The sequence below is a fragment of the Panthera tigris genome, chromosome F2 (assembly GCF_018350195.1).
Source record: "Panthera tigris isolate Pti1 chromosome F2, P.tigris_Pti1_mat1.1, whole genome shotgun sequence".
NCBI lineage: Eukaryota > Metazoa > Chordata > Mammalia > Carnivora > Felidae > Panthera > Panthera tigris.
This window is the reverse complement of record NC_056676.1, coordinates 66,532,869-66,552,893: the sequence shown is the minus strand read 5'-3', so window position 1 is coordinate 66,552,893 and position 20,025 is coordinate 66,532,869. Positions and strand designations below refer to the sequence as shown.

Below are 20,025 nucleotides of genomic sequence, written 5' to 3'. Positions count from 1 at the left end.
AGGACACAGTTCAATTGGTTTACTTCAGGGGTCACCTCAAACGAGCTGCAAAATTATAGGATGGAAAATCCCTTTGATAGGAGACAAAAGACCAAAGGTGTGGCCCCTTCTCCCCTACTCATGAGCTGTGTGAACTTGAATAAGTTTCTAAACCTTTCTGGGCTGCACTTGCCTTTTGTAAAAAGGAAATCTCTCTGTCCAAAGGAAGGAGGCTGAATCTGATGACCATTCAAGGTGCCTCTTAAATTTGAGATCTAGGAAAACCATTCTTGGAAAACTATGGGCATAACCAAATTCCTAAAGGGACCAAGGAAAGAATCTGGCCCTTCTCCACTAAGGTTAGGTTTGATTGGCTGTTACCAAAGGCAGAGGTCAGCTCTTAACCTCTTGCCACATTCACTCAGACACACAACATACACAGCAGTCCCCCCACAGAAACACAGCAGGAGCAAATGCACACAGGACGGCACATCACGACCCAGATAGCCACTGACCTTCCAAATACTGGGTTCAGTTGTTTGGGGATGTATTTGTCCCGGTCTTTGATTTCTGTTTGGCCAAGCTTGATCACAATATAGGGATCTGCTTTGCCGTCCGGATCAGCTGGGCTGAGATTAAATGCCTGGAGAGGAGAAAGAGAACCCTTGTGGCCCAGTGGTTCTCAACATTGCCTGCACACTCAGATCACCTGGGAGTTTTAAAAAATATGGATGCCCGCGTTCCATCCGCAGATTCTAATTTAATCGGCCTTGAGCTTTGGGACTTTTAGAAGCTCTCTAGATGATTCTAGTGTGCAGCCAAGGTTAAGAGCCACCGCTTTAGCCTCTCCATTCTGCCGCTGAAAGAAAACTTATCAGCTTTTCTCAAGTCGAACTTTCCCTAGAGTCATCTGCCCAGTGGAAAGTAGCACTTGACAGAGTAACGAGCACCAAGCTGGACAGGAGCCAGAAGGCATGACTTTGAGTTCTGATCCCATGTCTTATGTGATCTTGGGCATCTATCCGTAAAATCATGGGGAAGGGGGCACCTAAAGGCTCACCCCACAACTGATGGGCTCTGAATCCATGACTCCATCAGGCCTGCATTTAGCACTGGCCAGGTGAGTAATGGTCTGTTTCTCAGAGTGAGGTCTGCTTCCAGACAAGCTGGGCCTTAACTCACCACAGGGAAATGCTTTGTAAGGGAAGACCCGGCGAGGGGGCTGGAGAGGAGTGATAAAATGGAGAAATTCTGCAGAGATGAGAGCTGAGTGAGAAACGATCCTATTTTTAGGACTCTGGCCTACAGATGGAATGTATAAGCACACAAAGCTCTATTTTCCAGGATGTTCATTTGGGCACTGTTTAAGAGCCACATTTGTAAACAACCCGTGTGTCAATTACTTAGGGAGAAACTCAATCCAAAACACCCCTTTCCTCACTTGCTCTCGTCACATCACCGAATTTTAATTCTTTACGTAGCAGTTATCTCCGACATTCATCTCATTTATCCGTTCCTCTGTTGATTTTTTATGCTGTCTTCATCCCCACACCACCCCTGGCTGGTATGTAATCTCCATCAGGGCAAGAGCACGGTCTATCGCATTCATTATATTATCTCCAGGACCTAGAACAGGGTCTTAGGATTTGTTGAAAGGATGAATAAACGGATACTACATTAATTCAAGAAAACACTAGGTGGTTACTACAAAAAAGAGGAACACCTGTATGTACTGATCTGGAAAATATCCAGGTGATACTTAAAAAAAAAAGAGAGAGATTAGTATGTAATGCACGAAGCAAGACTCTGTTAAGTAAATACTTGGATGTAGCTATAGACTAGTATAAATACAGTTGATTCTTAAAAACATGGGTTTAAACTGTGCAGGTCCACTTACACATAGGTTTTTTTTTCAATAAATACAGCATAATACTGTAAATGTATTTTCTATTCCTTATGATTTTTTTAAATGTTTATTTATTTATTTTGAGAGAGAGAGAGAGAGACAGCACGAGTGGGGGAGGGCAGAGAGAGAGGGAGTGAGAGAATCCCAAGCAGGCTCCACACTGTCAGCACAGAGCCCAACGCGGGGCTCGAACTCACGAACCGTGAGACCATGACCTGAGCTGAAACCAAGAGTGAGACACTTCACCTACTTTACTGTAAGAATACAGTATATAATACAAATGATATACACAATACATGTTAATTGACTGTCTATGTAATCAGGAAGGCTTCCGGTCAACAGTGGGCTATTAGGAGGTAAATTTGGGGGGGTCAAAAGTTATACATGGATTTTCCACTAAGAGGGGTTGACACCCCTCACCACTATGTTGTTCAAGGGTCAACTATAGATCTGGATGTGTTTACATATTCATAAGAAAAGTAAGTTATTTCTGGGCATAGAATTGCAGAGGTGAGGAGATTTGATTTCTTTTTCGATGTAACTTTTAAGTCGTATTATTTTTTACATTTTTGGATGTTTTATTAAACGAAATTAACTTATTATTTAGTTCGTTGATTAAATCTTAGCGTGAGAGAGCAAATCACACAATCACTGTTACTAGCACTGCCAGTGAAACTCACTGACTGTCCCTAATTGCAGGGAATCTATCTTCTCTGCAACCAGGGCCACCACCAACTTACTCTCCATTTGTCCAAGCCCCGCCCGTCCTCCAGTTCCAGCCCACACCCTCCCACCCCCATGCTGCCTCCTGAGCAGGAGCCTCATCCGTACTCCTGGCCTTTGTCTATAGGATACCAGACACATGAAATGCGTGCTGTGGATATTTGCCGAATGAGCAAATAAATAATAATCCTCTCCAATCTCTGTGGTCCAAGATATTTCTCCCTCTCCTTCCTACTGTTCCTACCCTCTATTTCTGGATTCCCCAAAATACGTTCCAGAGAACCATAGTTCTGTGGGATCTTCTGCAGAGGGGGGAATAAAGGTGTGGGGTAAGAAGTTTAGGAAATGCTGCTAAATATTCAATAAATAGGCTTCTTTCCTTCTGGAATTCTCTCATACCTTGAATGTGCTAATGGGCTTTGTTGGGAAAGGGAAAAATTATTATGGGAAATCTCAGGGGTTGGGAAAGGGAAAAATTATTATGTGCACTATTTCTCAAAGTTATTTGAACACAGGGTCTGTTTCCTGAGGAATGCATATTAATGATCTCTCCCATGCCATAAGTGACCTCCTGAACAAAATGTTGAAAAGGTAGTCTAAACTATCCTATGGGTGGGTGTTTAATATAGATGACCCAGAACTGCCAATGATTCTTTATAAGTACTTCTAATCTTTCCAACTAGATTGTCACTTCCTTGAGGGCAGAGACCTTGTTTTGTTTTGTTTTGTTTTGTTTTGTTTTGTTTTGTTTTGATCACCACATCCTTGATGATTAGAACATGCCAGACACATGGTGCTGCAGAGGACACATGGAGACCGCATCACAGAAAGGCAACATTTTCATTTTCCCTGAGTATTAGCAAATGATTTATCTTTGTTTTATGCTTCATTTGTGTTTCTAAAAAAGGGTGTAGGCAATTTAAGCAAGGACTTGGTATAAAATAAGACTACTGCAATCAAATAAGATTATGAAAATCAACTCCAAGGGCAGGAGATGAAAACAAATACATGAGCCACAAAGGCTCAGCAGAGATTTGCTTTGATTGAACATTAGATCTGGCCCCAAGCTTCCAGGCAATCAGGTCAAAAAGTTTCATAATCAAAGTGTAGTGCTCTCAACCAAGAAACAGACTCTTAACTGTAGAGACGAAACTGCTGGTTGCCAGAGGGGAGGCGGGTGGGGGGACGGGGGGAAGAGGGGATGGGGATTAAGGAGGGCACTTGTCCTGATGAGCACCGCGTGATGTATGGAAGTGTTGAATCACCAAATTGTACACCTGAAACAATATTACACTGTATGTTAACTAACTGGACTTTAAACAAAAACTTACAAAAAGAAAAAAAAGTGTAGTGCTCTCGTTATCAGAAAGCAAGAAGCCTAGAGCAGAAGCAATATTTTTCTTGCAAATACACTTGAAATGAAATTTCTCACTGCAACAGTGGAGAGGCATCGCCACGGGGGAGGACTTCACAGGGACAGCTGCCCTGGTCGGCCCTGGTTCTGCTCTCTTGCCTGTGAGCTTCCTGTTCCAGCCTTAATTTGGTTTTCTCTCCAGCTATCAGGCAACCACAGAGAGCAAATGAAGCCACCCAGAGCTGTCTTACCTGCCCGGGAAGTATCTTCCGTAAGTGAAAAGCCAGCAAATGTGCATGTTACCAACCAAACTTCATACCCCTGTTATGGTTTGCAGTGTGTGTTCTCAAAATGCTGTGTTGAAGCCCTAACCCTTAATGTGACTATATTTGGAGATAGGGCCTTTAGGGAGCTAATTAAGGATCTATGAGGTCATAAGGGTGGTGCCCAAATCCAACAGGACTAGTGCCCTTATAAGAAGAGGAAGAGATACCAGGTCTCCCCTTCCCTGTCTGTCTGTCTGTCTGTCTGTCTCTCTCTCTCTCACACTCTCTTGCTCACTCACTCACCCTTGCTGGGTGTGCATGTGTGTGTGTGTGTGTGTGTGCGCATACATGCGCACAGAAGAAAACCCATGTGAGGACACAGTAAGGAGGTGGCCATTTACGAGCCAGGAAGGGACACCTTACCAGAAACCAACTCTTATGGCTTGATCATGGACAACCTTGATCATGGACTTCCAGCCTCCAGATCCATGAGGAAATAAATGTCTGTTGTTTAAGTTACCCAGTCTGTGCTATTTTGTTACGGCAGCTGGAGCAGATTAAGACAGTCCCTCAGAGTAAACAAGGGTGGCTTACCGCGACAATGTACACCCTGATCAGGACTTTGACCGGGTGGTTGGGAGGAACCCCTTGCTGGATTCTCAGCTGCCCACAGTCCTCAATGCTGGAATCCGTGGGGCTCTTGTAGATGCAGAAGGAGCCCTGGAACCGCAAAGCATGACTCAGTGAAACAAGACGGTCATGTGGCCATCAAAAGCCATCGAGGGCATAGTGCTGGGAAAATGAGCATCGCCTGGGACCCAGCATGACCTGGGCTGGCATTACCCTTGCCTCTGGGTGTCCTCAGGCAACTCATGTAACCTGCTTGTATCTGAGCTTCTTCACGGGACATCAGGGAATCGGTATTGGTGCAGTGACACCCCCCTCACATTGTCAGGTGAGGAACATAAACAGGAGCATCAGATAGGATGCTGAGTACCTTATACAAAGGGGCACTGAGCTCGTACTTTCTCCCACCACCTCCTTCAAGCCTGACTGCAGTATTTCCTATTTTCAGATGCCACCACTGAGGCTCAGGGAGGTCAAGTATAAGATCATGAAGCTAGCTAGGATTATGAAGAGTGGTGAACTGTGGTACCTACACTATTTCCAACGTGCTGCCCTGCATCACATGGCCCAGCACACCGCAGTTCAGAGTAAGTGCCGACCCCTGCTTTGTGGTACTGCCACCAGGAGTCTGCCAGAATGAAGGGCTAGTGTTGTTTGATGGTTTAATTATCCAATTGGTAGATCTGTATAGATCATATATTAGGCAGGTCAGGGGTGGAAGAAGCAAAATAAAATTCAGTGATCCTTTTAGGTAACAACTCTATCTCCTTATATCCCATCAGACTGAGTTCCAACTCATCTCCCTGGCCACAAACCAAATATCTCAAAAGACAGGGCTAAGCCTTATTGAGTTCTAGAAAGGGTCTTGTGTAAAAGACTAAGGGATTTTCTTACACACTTCCCACACCGCAGTTTCATTAACAGAACTGAGTCGTATCTGACATTTTACAGACAGGAGACCCAAATAAAAGAGTTAACTTAGAACTTGCCTTAAACTTCCCTATGACCCGGTCCCCATCGAGGCCATGGTCATCCTCTGTAGATTTGCCTCTGAAGAGTTCAAAGGTTTTCACCCAGTCTTCAAAATGGTTGAATTCACTCTCAAGGTCACCATCATATATCTTTAGGGAGAAGGGAGAAGAGTGAGATCAGAGGAAGGAAGGCCCAGGACTGATTAAATGAGAAATGCCAAGATTCTCCAAAACCAGCCTTGATATACACCCACTGGAAAAATCTAACAAGCCACTGTTAATTTATTGTTAGCAAGATAAGGAATATGATTGAGTCAGCACTCCTAGAACTAGCTACCACTCTGAAATTTATAAAACCTTTTGGATAAACTTTGAAGTTCCAACAGTGTGGCTACACCAAAATTAAAAAAAAAATTAAAAATTTTTAATGTTATAAATTATAAATTTTATAATTTATATTTGCAAATTTATAAAACCTTTTGGATAAACTTTGAAGTTGTAACAAATGTGGCTACACCAAAATTAAAAAAAAATTTATATGGCTATAAATATGAGAAACTTTTTTATAGTGAATTGATGTCATTTGGTTGTTGGACATAGACTAATATTCTGAAGACATTCAAATCAGTAAATGTTCATTAAGCACCTAATTCTTTACACATAAGGTGACAGAATATTTGTTTTTGTTACCATACATACAGTCATGGATTTTTCAAGTGTGAAGTTATGTATATACACTTTAGAAATGCAAAATCAAGTTGAGTTTTAGGTTTGGTAATATAATTGAATCACATAGTCAAATTTCCTATCAAAATTACTTATCCAAATTTGTTATATGTAATTTTCATACTCCCAATTTTTTTTCTTTTTTTTTAAAGTTTACTTATGTATTTTGAGATAAAGAGGGAGAGAGTGTACATGCACATGAGCAGGGGGAAAGCAGAGAAAGAGGGAGAGAGAGAGAATCCCAAGCAGGCTCCATGCTGTCAGTGAAGAGTCCAATTCAGGGCTCGACCCCAAGAACCATGAGATCATGACCTGAGCCAAAATCAAGAGTTGGATGCTTAACTGACTGAGCCAACCAGGAGCCTCAATGCTCCCAATTTTCATATTCATAAATATGCCTCTAGCTAATAGCCTCTGACTAATGTTAAGATTGGTCTGACAGAGCTGACTGTAAGGAGAGTTAAAAGTCCTGCTATTTTGATCATATTTTGAGCATGAAAATGTCCATCTCTGAGAGCTGAGCCAAGGGGAACTCATCCACTGCAAATTACCTTGCTGGATCCAAGTTAACCAATATAAGTTATGCCCCTTCTTAATATGAGGACATAGAAAACAGAAAATTAGCAAGCTCCATTGTTTGGGCTTACATGCTTGTTAAGGTTCATTTCTCTGCATCCATGATTATAATGAAGACAAAGGAAGTTAGTTCAGACAAAGGCATTACTAGGATTGACTGACGCAATAACAGAACCCGCCTCCAGAGCCTCCCACCCCATCCATGGCCAAGAGGGCTGTGTCCACACACTTGCAAGACCGCCAGGTTGGGGATTTCTTCTTTGAGTTTCTTCTTGAGCATTTTGTCTTTCTTCTTCTTTGGCCCATCTTCTATATTCACCACCACCTCGTCTGGTTTCACCCCTGTGGGTATTTAATGGAAATTGTTAGGCTTCTCAGGGCTGTTGAGAAGGAACAAAGTCAAACTCCCTCTTTCCCTTTGTTCTGGCATGTATGTCATGACTTTTGTTTCCAAAAAGAAATAGCAACATTTCGCTGCAGGATTGGGAGGAGATGTCACTCACATAGCAATGCATCAGATGCACATCAGATCCCCCCCGGGGCCAGGCAATGTGCTGGCCTGTCCTGGTATATGTAGGAATTCATTAAACTAGGCACAGAGAGGGAAGTAAGTAAGCTGCCCAGTCATCCAACTAGCTAAGAACAGACCCAAGTTGGACAGCCTCCAAAGCTTTTAGTTGTATTTCCTCTTAGATCTGCTTAGGGACTTGAGATTCAACTAGTTCAGCAACCTGAGGCTCGATATGCTAAGGGTCTTGCAGCAAGTCACAAATGTAGTTAGAGAGATTACTCAGGAATCTTCCAGGAGCAGTCTCTAAGGAAAAGACCGCCTGACACAGACCCCTGGCTCTGCTATTTTCCAGCCATGTAATCTTGAGCGGGCTCCTCAACCTCTTTGAACCTCTGGTTCATCATCTGCAAAGTGAAGATACTATTGCTAATGTCATGAGGCTGGTCTTGGGATTAAATCTGCCAATTAGGAGTGGCCCAAGGAACCGAGTGAGCCTGGTTCTGGTTTTCCTATTTCTCTCAAGCTCACCTGAAACAGCACCGGCCACTTGCTGTCACTACTGATTTTAGGCCAAGGCCTACCCTTGTAGGTCATTTCAAATCCCGGCCTCTTTCATCCGAATTTCTACCAAGCCAGATCTACCCGATCCTTGTAAACTGGGTTGGGAACCTAAAATCCAGGTCGCCTCTATGAAAGCTCACCACACCGGTGCTGGCCTGTCACGCCAGCTTCCTCCTGCTTTTGCCCTGCTGTTTCTACATCAAGACAGGAGCCAGAGGGGCGGTTCCAGCACTGAACTGAGTTCAGGAGCCCTGGGACCTGGTCCCAGTCCAGCTCAAATTAGCTACGTGACCTTTATACAGTATTGTTCTTTATACAGGGATTGTTACTCACTTGGGAAACGAGGGAGCAGAGAACTACCATGCTTCTCACTGCTTCCTTTTAGAAATTTTCTCTCCCCAGTGGGAGATTCCACGCTCACATACCTGCAGGACAGCACCTTACCTGCATTGCCTCTTTTCTCCGTGGGATTGCTCTCCTTCTCCTTTGAGAGAAGAAGGAGACAAGATTATGACACTGCCATGCCTCATGTGTGGATCCTGACTGCAAACAGCCCCTCTGCATTCTGAGAGATGCCATCCTAAAAGACTATGCACACTGTCCCCAAGTGAAGTCTCGCTGACAGACCTGGAACCTGACTACAGCGAGATGGCCGGCCCTATGGAAGAGGTGCCCCCGTGTCCAAGAAAAGAGCCAGCAAGCTGCACACTTTCTTGTCTTCTGTGCCCAGCCCCTTCTCAGCTACTACCTCTCTCCCCCTATTTTTCTACCTCTCTGGAATATCATCCAGTCTGCACCATGGATCTTACCTGCTGTCATGCCAGGCCATGGGGTTGTCCCAGGGGTAGGGGAGGTTAGCAGAGCAAGGGGAGAGGGCCGAGCCCTCCCTAGAGGTGGTCGTGCAGCAGCAGGAGGGAGTTGGGAGGTAGGGACCACCATTTGGTTTGTTTATTTAACTACACATCAGTATTCATGGGAGGTCCCAGTTGAAGGCACTACGGGCTTTCCAAATGCAAGAATCAGAAGAGTTTCTATTCAATTGAATGTGATGATACATATGACTAATTTTCCTTTCCTTGTTGACTCGAGGATGAGAAGTTTTACCAAATTCGGCCACTGGGCTTTCCCTTGAATCTCTTGACCCACTTTCCAGTGGTTCTCCTGCTTTATAACTCAATCCCTTTCTTGTTCCACGTGCACGAGGCCCTGCTTTGGCAACCTGCTGATTATTCCCATTCGCTAAGGCCAGGTCCTCTGCCTCTTCTTGATAGCTTCCCATATGACGTTAGAATCCTGCTGGAGACTGGGGGGCCCTCTGATCCGGGTATCTCTGGATGCACCTGAAGCCCCCATTGCTATGCCCATCTATCTAGAGACCCCCTTGCTTGTGGCTGGATCTTTATGAGTCTGACGTGGGGGAAGATCTCCAGATGCTACGCCAGACTGAACATCCTTCCAGCACTGACAACAGAGCCTGCATCCGAGGGTCAGCCCCGGCCAGAGGGTGAAGACTTTGCAATTCGGGATCCCTGGTCCTTCCAGGCTTTGAAGCTTTCCGCAATTAACAGCATCACACCTGAGAAGGCCCTACCTATAGCGGAATCTAAAAGGGGATAATGTGGAATTGAGGGGGGTGGAGGGTGCTGTGTTTTCTTATCAAATCCCTTGACTGTCACAGCCAGGGGAGACCCTACCTTCTGTGCTTTCTTCAGGGAGGCATAATATTTGGACCACCAGTCAATGACGTTTTCAGCAGATTCATCCGCTATGGTCCTCTTTCTCCTTTTGGTTGACCTTCGGGTAGGTTTCCTGACATTCTGGCAAGGAATGAGGGATGGATTATTAGTTAGGCCTGGTGGCTGGCTGGTTTCCTGAAGAACAGAACAGATGGAGGCATGGGCGGATTTTGTGGCTGAAGCTCTCTGTACCACTTCAGTAAATGACCCTTTCATCACCCACCCATACATTCACTCATTTATTCGGCAAACATTTATTATTATTTAAACACAGAAATGTGAGATATTGTGCTTGGCTCTGGGGACCCAAGGGGAGTGAGAAACTATCCCCACATTTGGGGATCTTAATAGTGTGCTATGGCAGAAAAGGCATTAGCTGCCGAGCAGTTAATATGAATTTTCAGATTCTCAGTGTCCTCAACTAGGGGGCATTCATACCTGCTTCCTTCACTGTTGTGAGGATTAAGTGACATCATGTAGACAATTTCCCTTTAGCATGATTTCTAATTCGAATGGTGCAAATCAGTGATACCAACAACATAAGTAAGGCAGTGTAGGAGAGACAACGATACGTAAACAGCAGAAAGGAGGCATTTGGGGAGAAGACAGTGGTCCTACGACAGACTCATCACATGCTCATCATCTGTTTGCTCTCAGACATCTCTTGAGGACCTTAAATGTGCCAGGCACTTTATCGAGTACAGGAGGCACAAGGATTTTTTAAAAAATTATCTGTGACCTGGCAGGGCCCACACTTTTATGGTGGCAACGCACACTTAAACTGGGATTCCAACATAAAGTGGCAGGTGCAATGCTGGTGGGGTGCAGAGAACCCCTTGAGGTTCCCTGGAGGGTCACAATGAACATAGGTAAGATAGGAACAGCCTGAGCAAATATCCATGAATCTGTCTTACTCTGCTTTTCATTTCAGCCTTTACCATTTGCTGGGCAGGCAATCCCTCAGCTTTCTTAAAACTGCCTCCTTCTTGGGGATCCTGGGTGACTTAGTCAGTTAAGTGTCTGACGTTAGCTCAGGTCATGATCTCAAGGTTCATGGGTTTGAGCCCCACATCAGGCTCTGTGCTGACAGCTCAGAGCCTGGAGCCTGCTTTGGATTCTGTGTCTCCCTCTCTCTCTGAGTCCCTCCCCTACTCACACTCTGTCTGTCTCTCTCTCTCAAAAATTAAATAAATGTTAAAAACTTAAAAAAAAACCCACTGCCTTCTTCATTTGGTTGATACACCCGGATTTTGCACTCAAACTTAGGACTTAGAAAGATTCATCACATTCTTGTTTTATGGCTCTTTGTGTATTTCTTAATCTTGCTTTCCAGAAACTCAGCTGAGGATGAGGAGTCTCATTTCTCTTTAGATTCCAGAGACTTCAGCTTTTTTTTTTCTGGTCTTACTTGTCCTTGTACAAAGTAGGTTCTAAATATTTGCGGAATAGGCCTAGATAAGGAAGGAAACTATTGTCTTTCCATGCTAATGAATTGAGAGCAGTTTCTGTTCAATTAAATATGACTGCCACAGTTGACTAGCACTTGAATTTCATATACACTGACTTCTCTGACTCTACAGCAATGCTGTGAAGTAGGTATCAGTATACTCATTTTGCGGATGAGGAAACTGAGGCTCAGAAACACGAAGTTCCTTGCTCCTGGTCACCCAGCTGGCAGGTGGGAGGATTCGTATCAAGTCTCCGGTGCAAAGCCTTGTAAATACGAAGAGGGGTTATGTTCTGACCTTAGCTTTGCCATCTTTTGGTGCTTCCTCGTCTGCAGGTTTGGGTTCAGGCTCAAGCATAGGAGATGAGTCAGGGATGTCAACCATGCTGGTTGGTTGAATCTGGGCAGAGTCAGGTACCACGGTGGGAGGAGGCTCAACATCCACATAGATCTGATCTGTTGGCGGCTCCTGGGAGGAGCTGAGGGATCCAGAGGGCTCAGCGGCTACCAGCGAATCTGAAGCAGCCGAAATGGAAATACATCAGGTCAGGAAACTGGGCTGCTAAACAGGGTGGCCATTTCAGAGACCCATTCCTGGGAATCAAACAGATCTAGATTCAAATACGGCAAGTTCGTAACATCTCTGAATCTCATTTTCCTTATTTATAAAATGACAGTAAAACAAAAAACAAAAAAACAAAAAAAACAACCCGGGGCACCTAGGGGGCTCAGTCAGTTAAGCATCTGACTTCGGCTCAGGTCATGATCTCACGGGTTTGTGAGTTCAAGTCCCACATCAGGCTCTGTGCTAACAACGCAGAGCCTGGAGCCTGCTTCCGATTCTGTGCCTCCCTCTCTCTTTGCCCCTCCCCTACTCTCACTCTGTCTCTCTCTCTCTCTCTCAAAAATAAATAAAAATGAAAAAGAAAAGATGAAAAAAAACCCCAACCCATCTCACTGGGGGATAAGTGAGATCATGATGTAAGGCATCAGGAATCGATTATGGCTGTACTCACTATTGATCCTTCAGACTAATTTTAAATAACTGTGGTCATAAGGAAAATACATACCAAGGTTTAGGACACAGACCCTCTGTACGGATTGTTTTTTCCCAGCGCCAGTTAACTCCAAGAAACTTTGGAGGCTCCAGAGGTCTGTGAACTCCTAACTGCAAGCTTGACTCTGGGCACGTGAGAACATGTGCTTGTCAAGACATAGGGGTAGGTTCCTGGACTTTGTGAGATTTTTAACTGGACTGTCAATCCAATACAAAGGTCATAACACTGTCCTTTCTTGCCAAGGGTCCTCTTGTCTCCATTTTGTGCCGTAGAATCCAGTACTTAGAAATATTTCCCAGCTGGGCTCCTCCATGGCTGCGTGGCCTTCAGAGTTTCTCTTCCCCAGTTGCTAACTTTTCAATGCAGATGCAATTCCACAAACACTTAATGGGCATCTACTCTGTGCTGGGCACAGAGTTGGAAAGATCAGTGGGACAGAATAGAAAGCTCAAAAATAGACTAGGGATGTATGGCTACTTGATTCATGAAAAAGCTGACAGCACAAAACAATGGGGAAAGTCAGGATACTCTTGGGGGTGGGGTGGGGGGATGATGTTCCTATGGAGGGAACTGTAGCAGGATCCCTATCTTAAACCATATACAAACACAAATAACTGAAGATCTAATGTGAAAGTTAAAAACATAACACTAATAGAAGAAAATACAAAACAACATTTTTGTGACCAAGAATTAAGAAAGCATTTTCTAACAAAATTCTGAAAGAGCAAGACATAAAGTTAAAAATTCAGACGGATAGGATTACACTAAAATTAAGAATTTCTATTCAAAGATGGAGACCACAGGCAGGTTAGCAGTTATCAGACTAGGAGAAGATATAATCGACAGGATATTAACATCTAGAATATACAAAAAAATCAAATGTTTTTTAAAACACATAAAACATGAGCCAGGGATGTGAGCACACAAGTCACAGGAGGGAGATCAAGACGGCAAAAGCATGTGAAGAGATGTGTAAAATTCAGTAGTAATCAGAGACAATCAGGCTAAAATAAAAATGAGATACTACTTTATACCCAGAAGAGGGGCAAAAACCAAACCAAACCAAAACAAAAACTCAGAAATTTGGATAACGGCAGGTGGTATTGGGGAAGAAGAAAATGGTACTCCAGGTGCAGAATGGTAGCAATGTAGACTGGTGTAGACCAGCACAGCTCTCTAGAGCGCCCTCTAGCAGTACTTGGTGGAATTACATCTGCACATTCCCTGTGAGTCTGTAATCTCACTCCTGGATGTATATTCCAAAGAAAATCCCCCGCAGGATCCTCCCTTGGGCAGCACTCACTATTCACAACAGCATCATTTGTGGAAGTTGGGAGGTGGAGGTAGCCTAGGGGTCCAATCTCAGGGGAAAGGAAAAGCAGTGTGGGGTAGATCAGCAGGTGGGGGTAACAAGCTAATGTACACGCAGCAACATGAATAGGTTTTAAAGCATAGCTTTGAGCAAAAAGAGTACGAAACCAAATGAAGATTATAGCATCATATTATATACGTCGATTAAATGGACTGGAATTTTACAAAGAGGGGCAGTGTGGGGCCTGTGGTGGGCAGGGGGTTGGGAGAAGGGATGTGGAATAAGGCACAGGGGGGCAGTGGTATGAAACAGAGAAACAGAAGCTTGGACCAGACCAATGATGACTGCACAGCATGAACAGAGAAGTGCAGTTAACTCAACTCTGCCCCTGAGATCCAAAATGGAACAAATCAAAGTAACAGCAAGCAAAGAAAAATGTCAGGGAGCAGAGGCGGGAGGGAGCTGGAGTAATATTCGTGGAAGCCTTCTTAGAGGAGCTGACCCTGGTGTCATTCTTAGAGTTGGAATCTGGCAGCTAAAGGAGCTGAGGGCACTGTGGGAGCAAAGTCTTCAGAAAGCTCCGCTTGACTTGACCGTGGGGCATCCTCTTCGTGCGGTCCCATAGCAGAACCCTGCAGGCACTACGGCTTTGAAGTCTGAAGCTCCAGAAAATCTAGAAGGCACTTCCTACCTTGCTCAGCTTGGGTTCCGTCCACCTGTGAGGTGAGGGCCAGGGGCTCCTTGGATTTACACAAAAACTGCTTCAAGCAGTTGATGGTGTAGGTGCCCACCAGGGTGCTCCTCCCGAAAGCCCTCCAGTCCACCACGCAGATGCTGAGGGGCGGGTGCAGAAGTTCATTCTCAGGCAGCTCCTGGGAGGAGAGGCCAGGGTGAAGTGGGGACACTGCTTCACTGAGCCCAGCGGTTGGTACCCTGCTGACCTGGTTTAGGCACCTGTGCCTGGTTTAGGGACCGAACCAAAGCAACCCAGGCACCCATCTTCCCTCTGTCCCTGTCTTGTCATTCTGTCCCCCTAGGTCACCGCTGCAGCTAGTCAGAAGTCTAGAGCATTGCCTTCCAAGCCAGGGAATCATTACCCATAATAAGAGGGATGTGGCACTAACAAGTCATTCCAGGAGTAAATTACAAAATTCACAGGCTGCCAAACTCTTTATGGCAATAGTTTTCAAGCCTGTTTGGTCATTATTTACCAGCAGAACTCTCAACTCAAGTGAACACTGACCCAGGCCCAAGAAAACAGACAGAAGTGGATGCATGACAAATGGAGCTGAGGGTGACGGGCCAGCACCCTCCCTCTTCTGTCCCCCCTGGGGGTCCCAGAGGCCTGACAGTGAAAGGTTTGTGAACACCGTGCACATTCCACAATTCCAGTCTCCACTAATTTAGAAGATGCATCCGTTGGAGCTTAACTGGGTCGCACCAAGCAAACCTTCACAGTTAGTTCCAGATCAGAGCCCAAAAATGTGTGTTGAAATATTGACATAAACAGAAGCGCAGGGGTCAGAAAACGTCACTTTAGAAACAGAAGTTTGCATGCAAGCCACTGATACGCTACGTACAAATAATTTTTTAAAAATCCAACTGCTAAAATAAGTCTCATTAAGGAAGCTTCTAGGCCAGTGGTTCGCCAACTTTAGCACGCATCAGAATCACCCGGAGAACTCGTTAAGCCAGGGGGCTCTGGGCCGCAGCCCCCCGCAGTTTTGATTCAGCAGTACTGGGGCGGGGCCTGGGAATCTGCATTTCTAACAAGTTCCCAGGGGATGCCGATGCTGAGGAATTGGGGGCCACACTCTGGGAACCACCGTCACCTGCCTTGATCTACCGAACCTTTAAAAACAAAACGACACAGCAGCAGTAATAAAAGTCTGTCTCATCCCATCCTGAGAGCCCCGCTTTTCACTAAATTAGACCATTGTGCCTCGTAGGTAGTGGACACCCCCAAACTGCAAAGCATCTCCCCAAGCCAAGTAAGTGAAGGAGCGGGGGTTCCCTCTGTGGAAATGAAGGAAACAAGCGGGCAGGAGAAGGGGAGGCTGTACCACTTCGAAAGCGTCTGCCTGGATGCTGAAGTTCGGGTTGTTCTTGTAGCTCTGGATCACACAGGACTTGACTCCCCGGCCCGCACATTCGATGAGGACCTGAGGGCGATCCACCGAGAGCAGCTGTACCTTCTTCATTTCTCGGACTCCCCAGAAGAGAACCTGGCGGGAGGACCCACAGAGCTGTCACTCGGGGACCCAGGGAGGAGCCAGCTCGCGGCACAGGCCTGTGGGAAGTCAGACCCGCTGCCCCGGGAACTACGGTATGTTCTGGGACGGGCTGGGCAGCTCCCTGAAGGCCGTGTCCCATCACCCACGCCTCATTTCCATCCCGCACTCCCCTCAGACAATGCAGGCGTGTAGACCAACGCACCACTGCCCTCCTTAGCCCCAAAGAACGAGTCAGTCTCCCCCTGCACCATACCTCCACTCGGTATTTACTCAGCACTGGCCGAATGCTGGCAGGAACTGGGTAGATGTGGGTGACATCTGGCGGGTCCACGGGAGGAAGTCCTTGCAGCCCGGATGACGGGACCTACCACACAGAGCAAAGGGCTGGTCAGAAGGTCGGGGAGAGGCAAGGAAGACCAGCCGCTACGCCACCGCCTCACCCACACGACACTCACTCGGCAAAAGTAGTGATTCCAGGGTCAAGTAGAGACAAGACAGGGCATTTTACCACACTTGATTATTTATTCATTAACCAATGTTTATTCATCGATACCTTCACCAGGTGACCAACATTTAGTGAGCACTTACGATGTGCCACAAAGTTAACAGGCTTAGCGTTCGATAAGCCCACAATATAGAGGAGGTCCTCACAAGAGGATGGCATGTCACCGAATGACAGGGGTTGGGGGCGGAAAAGGGCTCTGATCCGGTTCTGAGCTCTGAGACTTAAGCACACCCCCACAACGCACTACTACAAAAGAGATTCACAGTTAGTCAAGGAGAGACTACGTCTTCATCAGTGAAACAGAAATGAAGTCTTCTGAAGACAGACCTCCAGGAGGGAAAGGTGCCATGTGGTATGCACTTGGCCGTACAGAAACCACAGGAGGGGGGCCCCTGACTGGCTGAGCTGACTGAGTGTCCAACTCTTGGTTTCCGCTCAGGTCACGATCTCACAGTTCGTGAGTTCAAACCCCGCGTCAGGCTCTGCGCCGATAGCGTGGAGCCTACTTGGGATTCTCTGACTCTCTCTCTCTGCTCCTTCCCACGCGCACTCTGTGTCTCCCTCAAAATAAATACATAAACTTTAAAAAAAGGAAACTACAGGAAGGATCACTGCTGTGTCCCACTGAAATCTCACACAAAGGGCTTGGCAAGTCTCCAGTGAGCATGCCACACTGCCCTTAAGACCTGGCCTAACGCCTACATCTTCCCCAAATCCGTCCCTGATTTGACCCCCGTCTCTGTGGCCATTCTCCTACCTACCCTTCAGTCCTTGGAATACAGCGTGTCTTCGGTGGAAGCTTAGTGCCAAAAGCAGTGGACTGAGCCTGGACACCGGGCCCTGCTGTGTGACCCTGTGTGAGTCCCTTCCCTTCTCTGGGCCTCAGATATCAGGCCAGATGACCCTTCAAGCCCCCTGCGGGTCAGACGCATGGGGCATGCTTATCTGACCTGGTCAAGAGGAAGCCTCTGTTTACTTCATTTCATCTCTAAGCCCCTGGAGGAGAACTCCACATCCAGTGGGTTCCTGATAAATGTTTATTGGCTGACTGACACGTTAGCTCCATATGCTTGGAAAAGCTTAACTGCTCATCAAAACCTGCAAAGCACAACGTATCACCATTTCTTCACAGACACAGTCTAGTTGGCAACGGCAGTTGTGGTTGAGGTAATTATAAGAAAGCTCTGACAAAGATGACAGAAGACACCGTGGAGGCCAAACAGGCCGAGGACAATGAAGCTGCGGAAGCAGATGACATACAGGTGCTGGAAGCCACGAGGACGCGCGCCCAGTACTGCCCGGCCGTGAGCGACTCAGCCTGCAAAACCTGGCCTCCCCGAGAGAGCTAACTGCTCCTCTAGCTGTGGGGGGAAAGCCCCAAAACAGCTGTGGTGGTGGCATCGATGGGGCCCCTGGCTGGGCTTTTGTAAAAGTACCACATGTTTCCTCATCCGGGGCCCCTGGAAAATGTCCTGAAGAAGGTCTGTCCCACGGTGCCTGACAGATGCCCTTGAGCTCAACACGGACCTTGAAGGGCTCCACACTGCGGTGTAGACTGAATGACTCTGCTCCCAGCCAAGATTAGACGTTTTCACAGGGAAATGGGTCAGCTGCTGGCTTATAATTGGGCCCAGAGGAAGAGAAAGAATCGTTACGGGGCACTTGGGTGGCTCAGTAGGTCAAGCGTCTGACTCTCGGTTTCAGCTGAGGTCGTGATCTAGCAGTTTGTGAGTTCGAGCCCTGCACTGGGATTGGGATTGGGATTCTCTCTCTGCTCGTCCCCTGTTCACACACACACTCTCTCTCTCAAAATAAATAAATAAACTTAAAGAGAGGAAAAGAACCCTTACGAAGGCAAGATGTAGGCACTGGAGGTGGGTTGAATAGGCTGGTCCAAAAGCTGATATCCCAGCTCTAATTTCCCAGTGGAGACAAAATCTCAGGACCTCAAAGGAGGTCCAGATGCAGGGCCAGGACAAAGACCTAGGGTAGCAAAATTTAGGGAGGTGCCACTCTCAGGGCCCTAGTCCCAGCCCTGCTCATCAGTGACTGAGAAGTCACTGCTGCTCAGAAGCCCTTCTGCATCCTCCGGGTCCCTCAGCCCATCATTTATACTTGCATTAGCCCTCTCCTTTGGTGCCGTGGGCAGTACAGTCTAGACCTCCATTGCTTGCTAGCTGTGTGAACTTGGCAAAGTTGCTCAGGGTCTCTGAGTTCCGTCATCTTTGTGAAGCAAAGATCATGATATCTAACTCGTGGGTTGCTGTGAAGAACGTCGGGGACAGCATGCAGGGCACTTAGCACACTCAGGCACGTGCAAGTTCCCTAGAAGCAAGCGTCAACCGGAAACGGCAAAGGCGGAAGCTCAAATGCACACCATCTTACTCTTCAGCTGGATTCAGGCGATCTAGGATTCCTAGTGCCCCAAATGACCTCAAAAGCGAATTTCAATCCTTGTGCAAGGAAAACAATATCGTCCTAGGCTCCAATTTTCTCTACATATTTTTGTGAGCAAGTGAAACATGTTTGAAAATATTGTATCGAGGGTCTCCTATGAGAGAAACATTAGTGTTGGCTTCCACGTGTGATGTGGAGAGGACTCTCATCCATTCTACTGCCAATTCATCAGTCAATCCTGTGGACTGCACAGAATCCTCTTTTTTCATGGCTACACTTTTTAAAAACTATTTTTAATTTTTTTTAATGTTTATTCATTTCTCGAGAGAAAGAGACAGAGCATGAGTGGGGGAGAGGTAGATAGAGGGAGACACAGAACCTGAAGCAGGCTCCAGGCTCTGAGCTGTCAGCACAGAGCCTGACAGGGGGCTTGAACCCACGAACACAAAATCATGACCTGGGCCGAAGCTGGACGCTAACCGACTGAGCCGCCCAGGTGCCCCTCATGGCTACACTCTTGATCCAAGTTCTTCAGTCCTCCAGTATGGATTACCTGAAGAGCCTCCCAGTCGCCCTCCTTGTTTCCCCTGGGCCCCTTCAACATATACTCAATCCAGCATCCATAGTTTTCAACATAAGTCAGATGCTCAAAATCCTCTCTTGGCTCCCCGTCTTTTATGGAATAAAAGCCAAACTGCTTATAGCACTCCATGTGATCTTCCTCCTCTGACTTCGTCTACACTCCACTGCAGCCACACTGATGTCCTTGCTGGGCCTTGAAGATGCCAGGCGTACTCAGGCTTCAGGGGCTGCCATTTGCTGTTCCCTCTGCATCTAACACTCTTTGCCCATACACCTGCATGGCCTACTCACCAGGACCTTCCAGGTCTTGACTTAAATACCACTTTCTCAGTGAGGCTTCCCTGGATGCCTAAAATGTTGACCCTGCCCTCTCCCCCAACACACATTCCACTCCACATCTCACAGTGCGTTACCTTCTCTTCTTAGCATTTATCACACTGTTGTTACCTTACAATTTACATAGTATCCTCTATTGTCTTCCCCTCACTAGAATATATGTCCCATGAGGGCGGGAGTTTTCTGTTTTATTCACTGATGCATTTTTTTTAATGTTT

The 20,025-nt window shown here is 46.4% G+C and overlaps 1 protein-coding gene across 1 annotated transcript in view; it reads right to left on the bottom strand.

Annotated features, from left to right (window-relative positions):
- FER1L6 (fer-1 like family member 6) overlaps positions 1-20,025 on the bottom strand; it is a 167,448-nt gene that overhangs the window by 33,360 nt on the left and 114,063 nt on the right. The window contains exons 23-32 of the mRNA XM_042972894.1: positions 16,241-16,351; positions 15,817-15,978; positions 14,445-14,625; positions 11,682-11,899; positions 9,895-10,017; positions 8,645-8,684; positions 7,358-7,470; positions 5,845-5,976; positions 4,823-4,948; positions 495-622 (exon numbers count right to left, since the gene is read on the bottom strand). Of these exons, the coding sequence (XP_042828828.1) occupies positions 495-622; positions 4,823-4,948; positions 5,845-5,976; positions 7,358-7,470; positions 8,645-8,684; positions 9,895-10,017; positions 11,682-11,899; positions 14,445-14,625; positions 15,817-15,978; positions 16,241-16,351 (1,334 nt within the window). The remainder of the gene's footprint in view (positions 1-494; positions 623-4,822; positions 4,949-5,844; positions 5,977-7,357; positions 7,471-8,644; positions 8,685-9,894; positions 10,018-11,681; positions 11,900-14,444; positions 14,626-15,816; positions 15,979-16,240; positions 16,352-20,025) is intronic.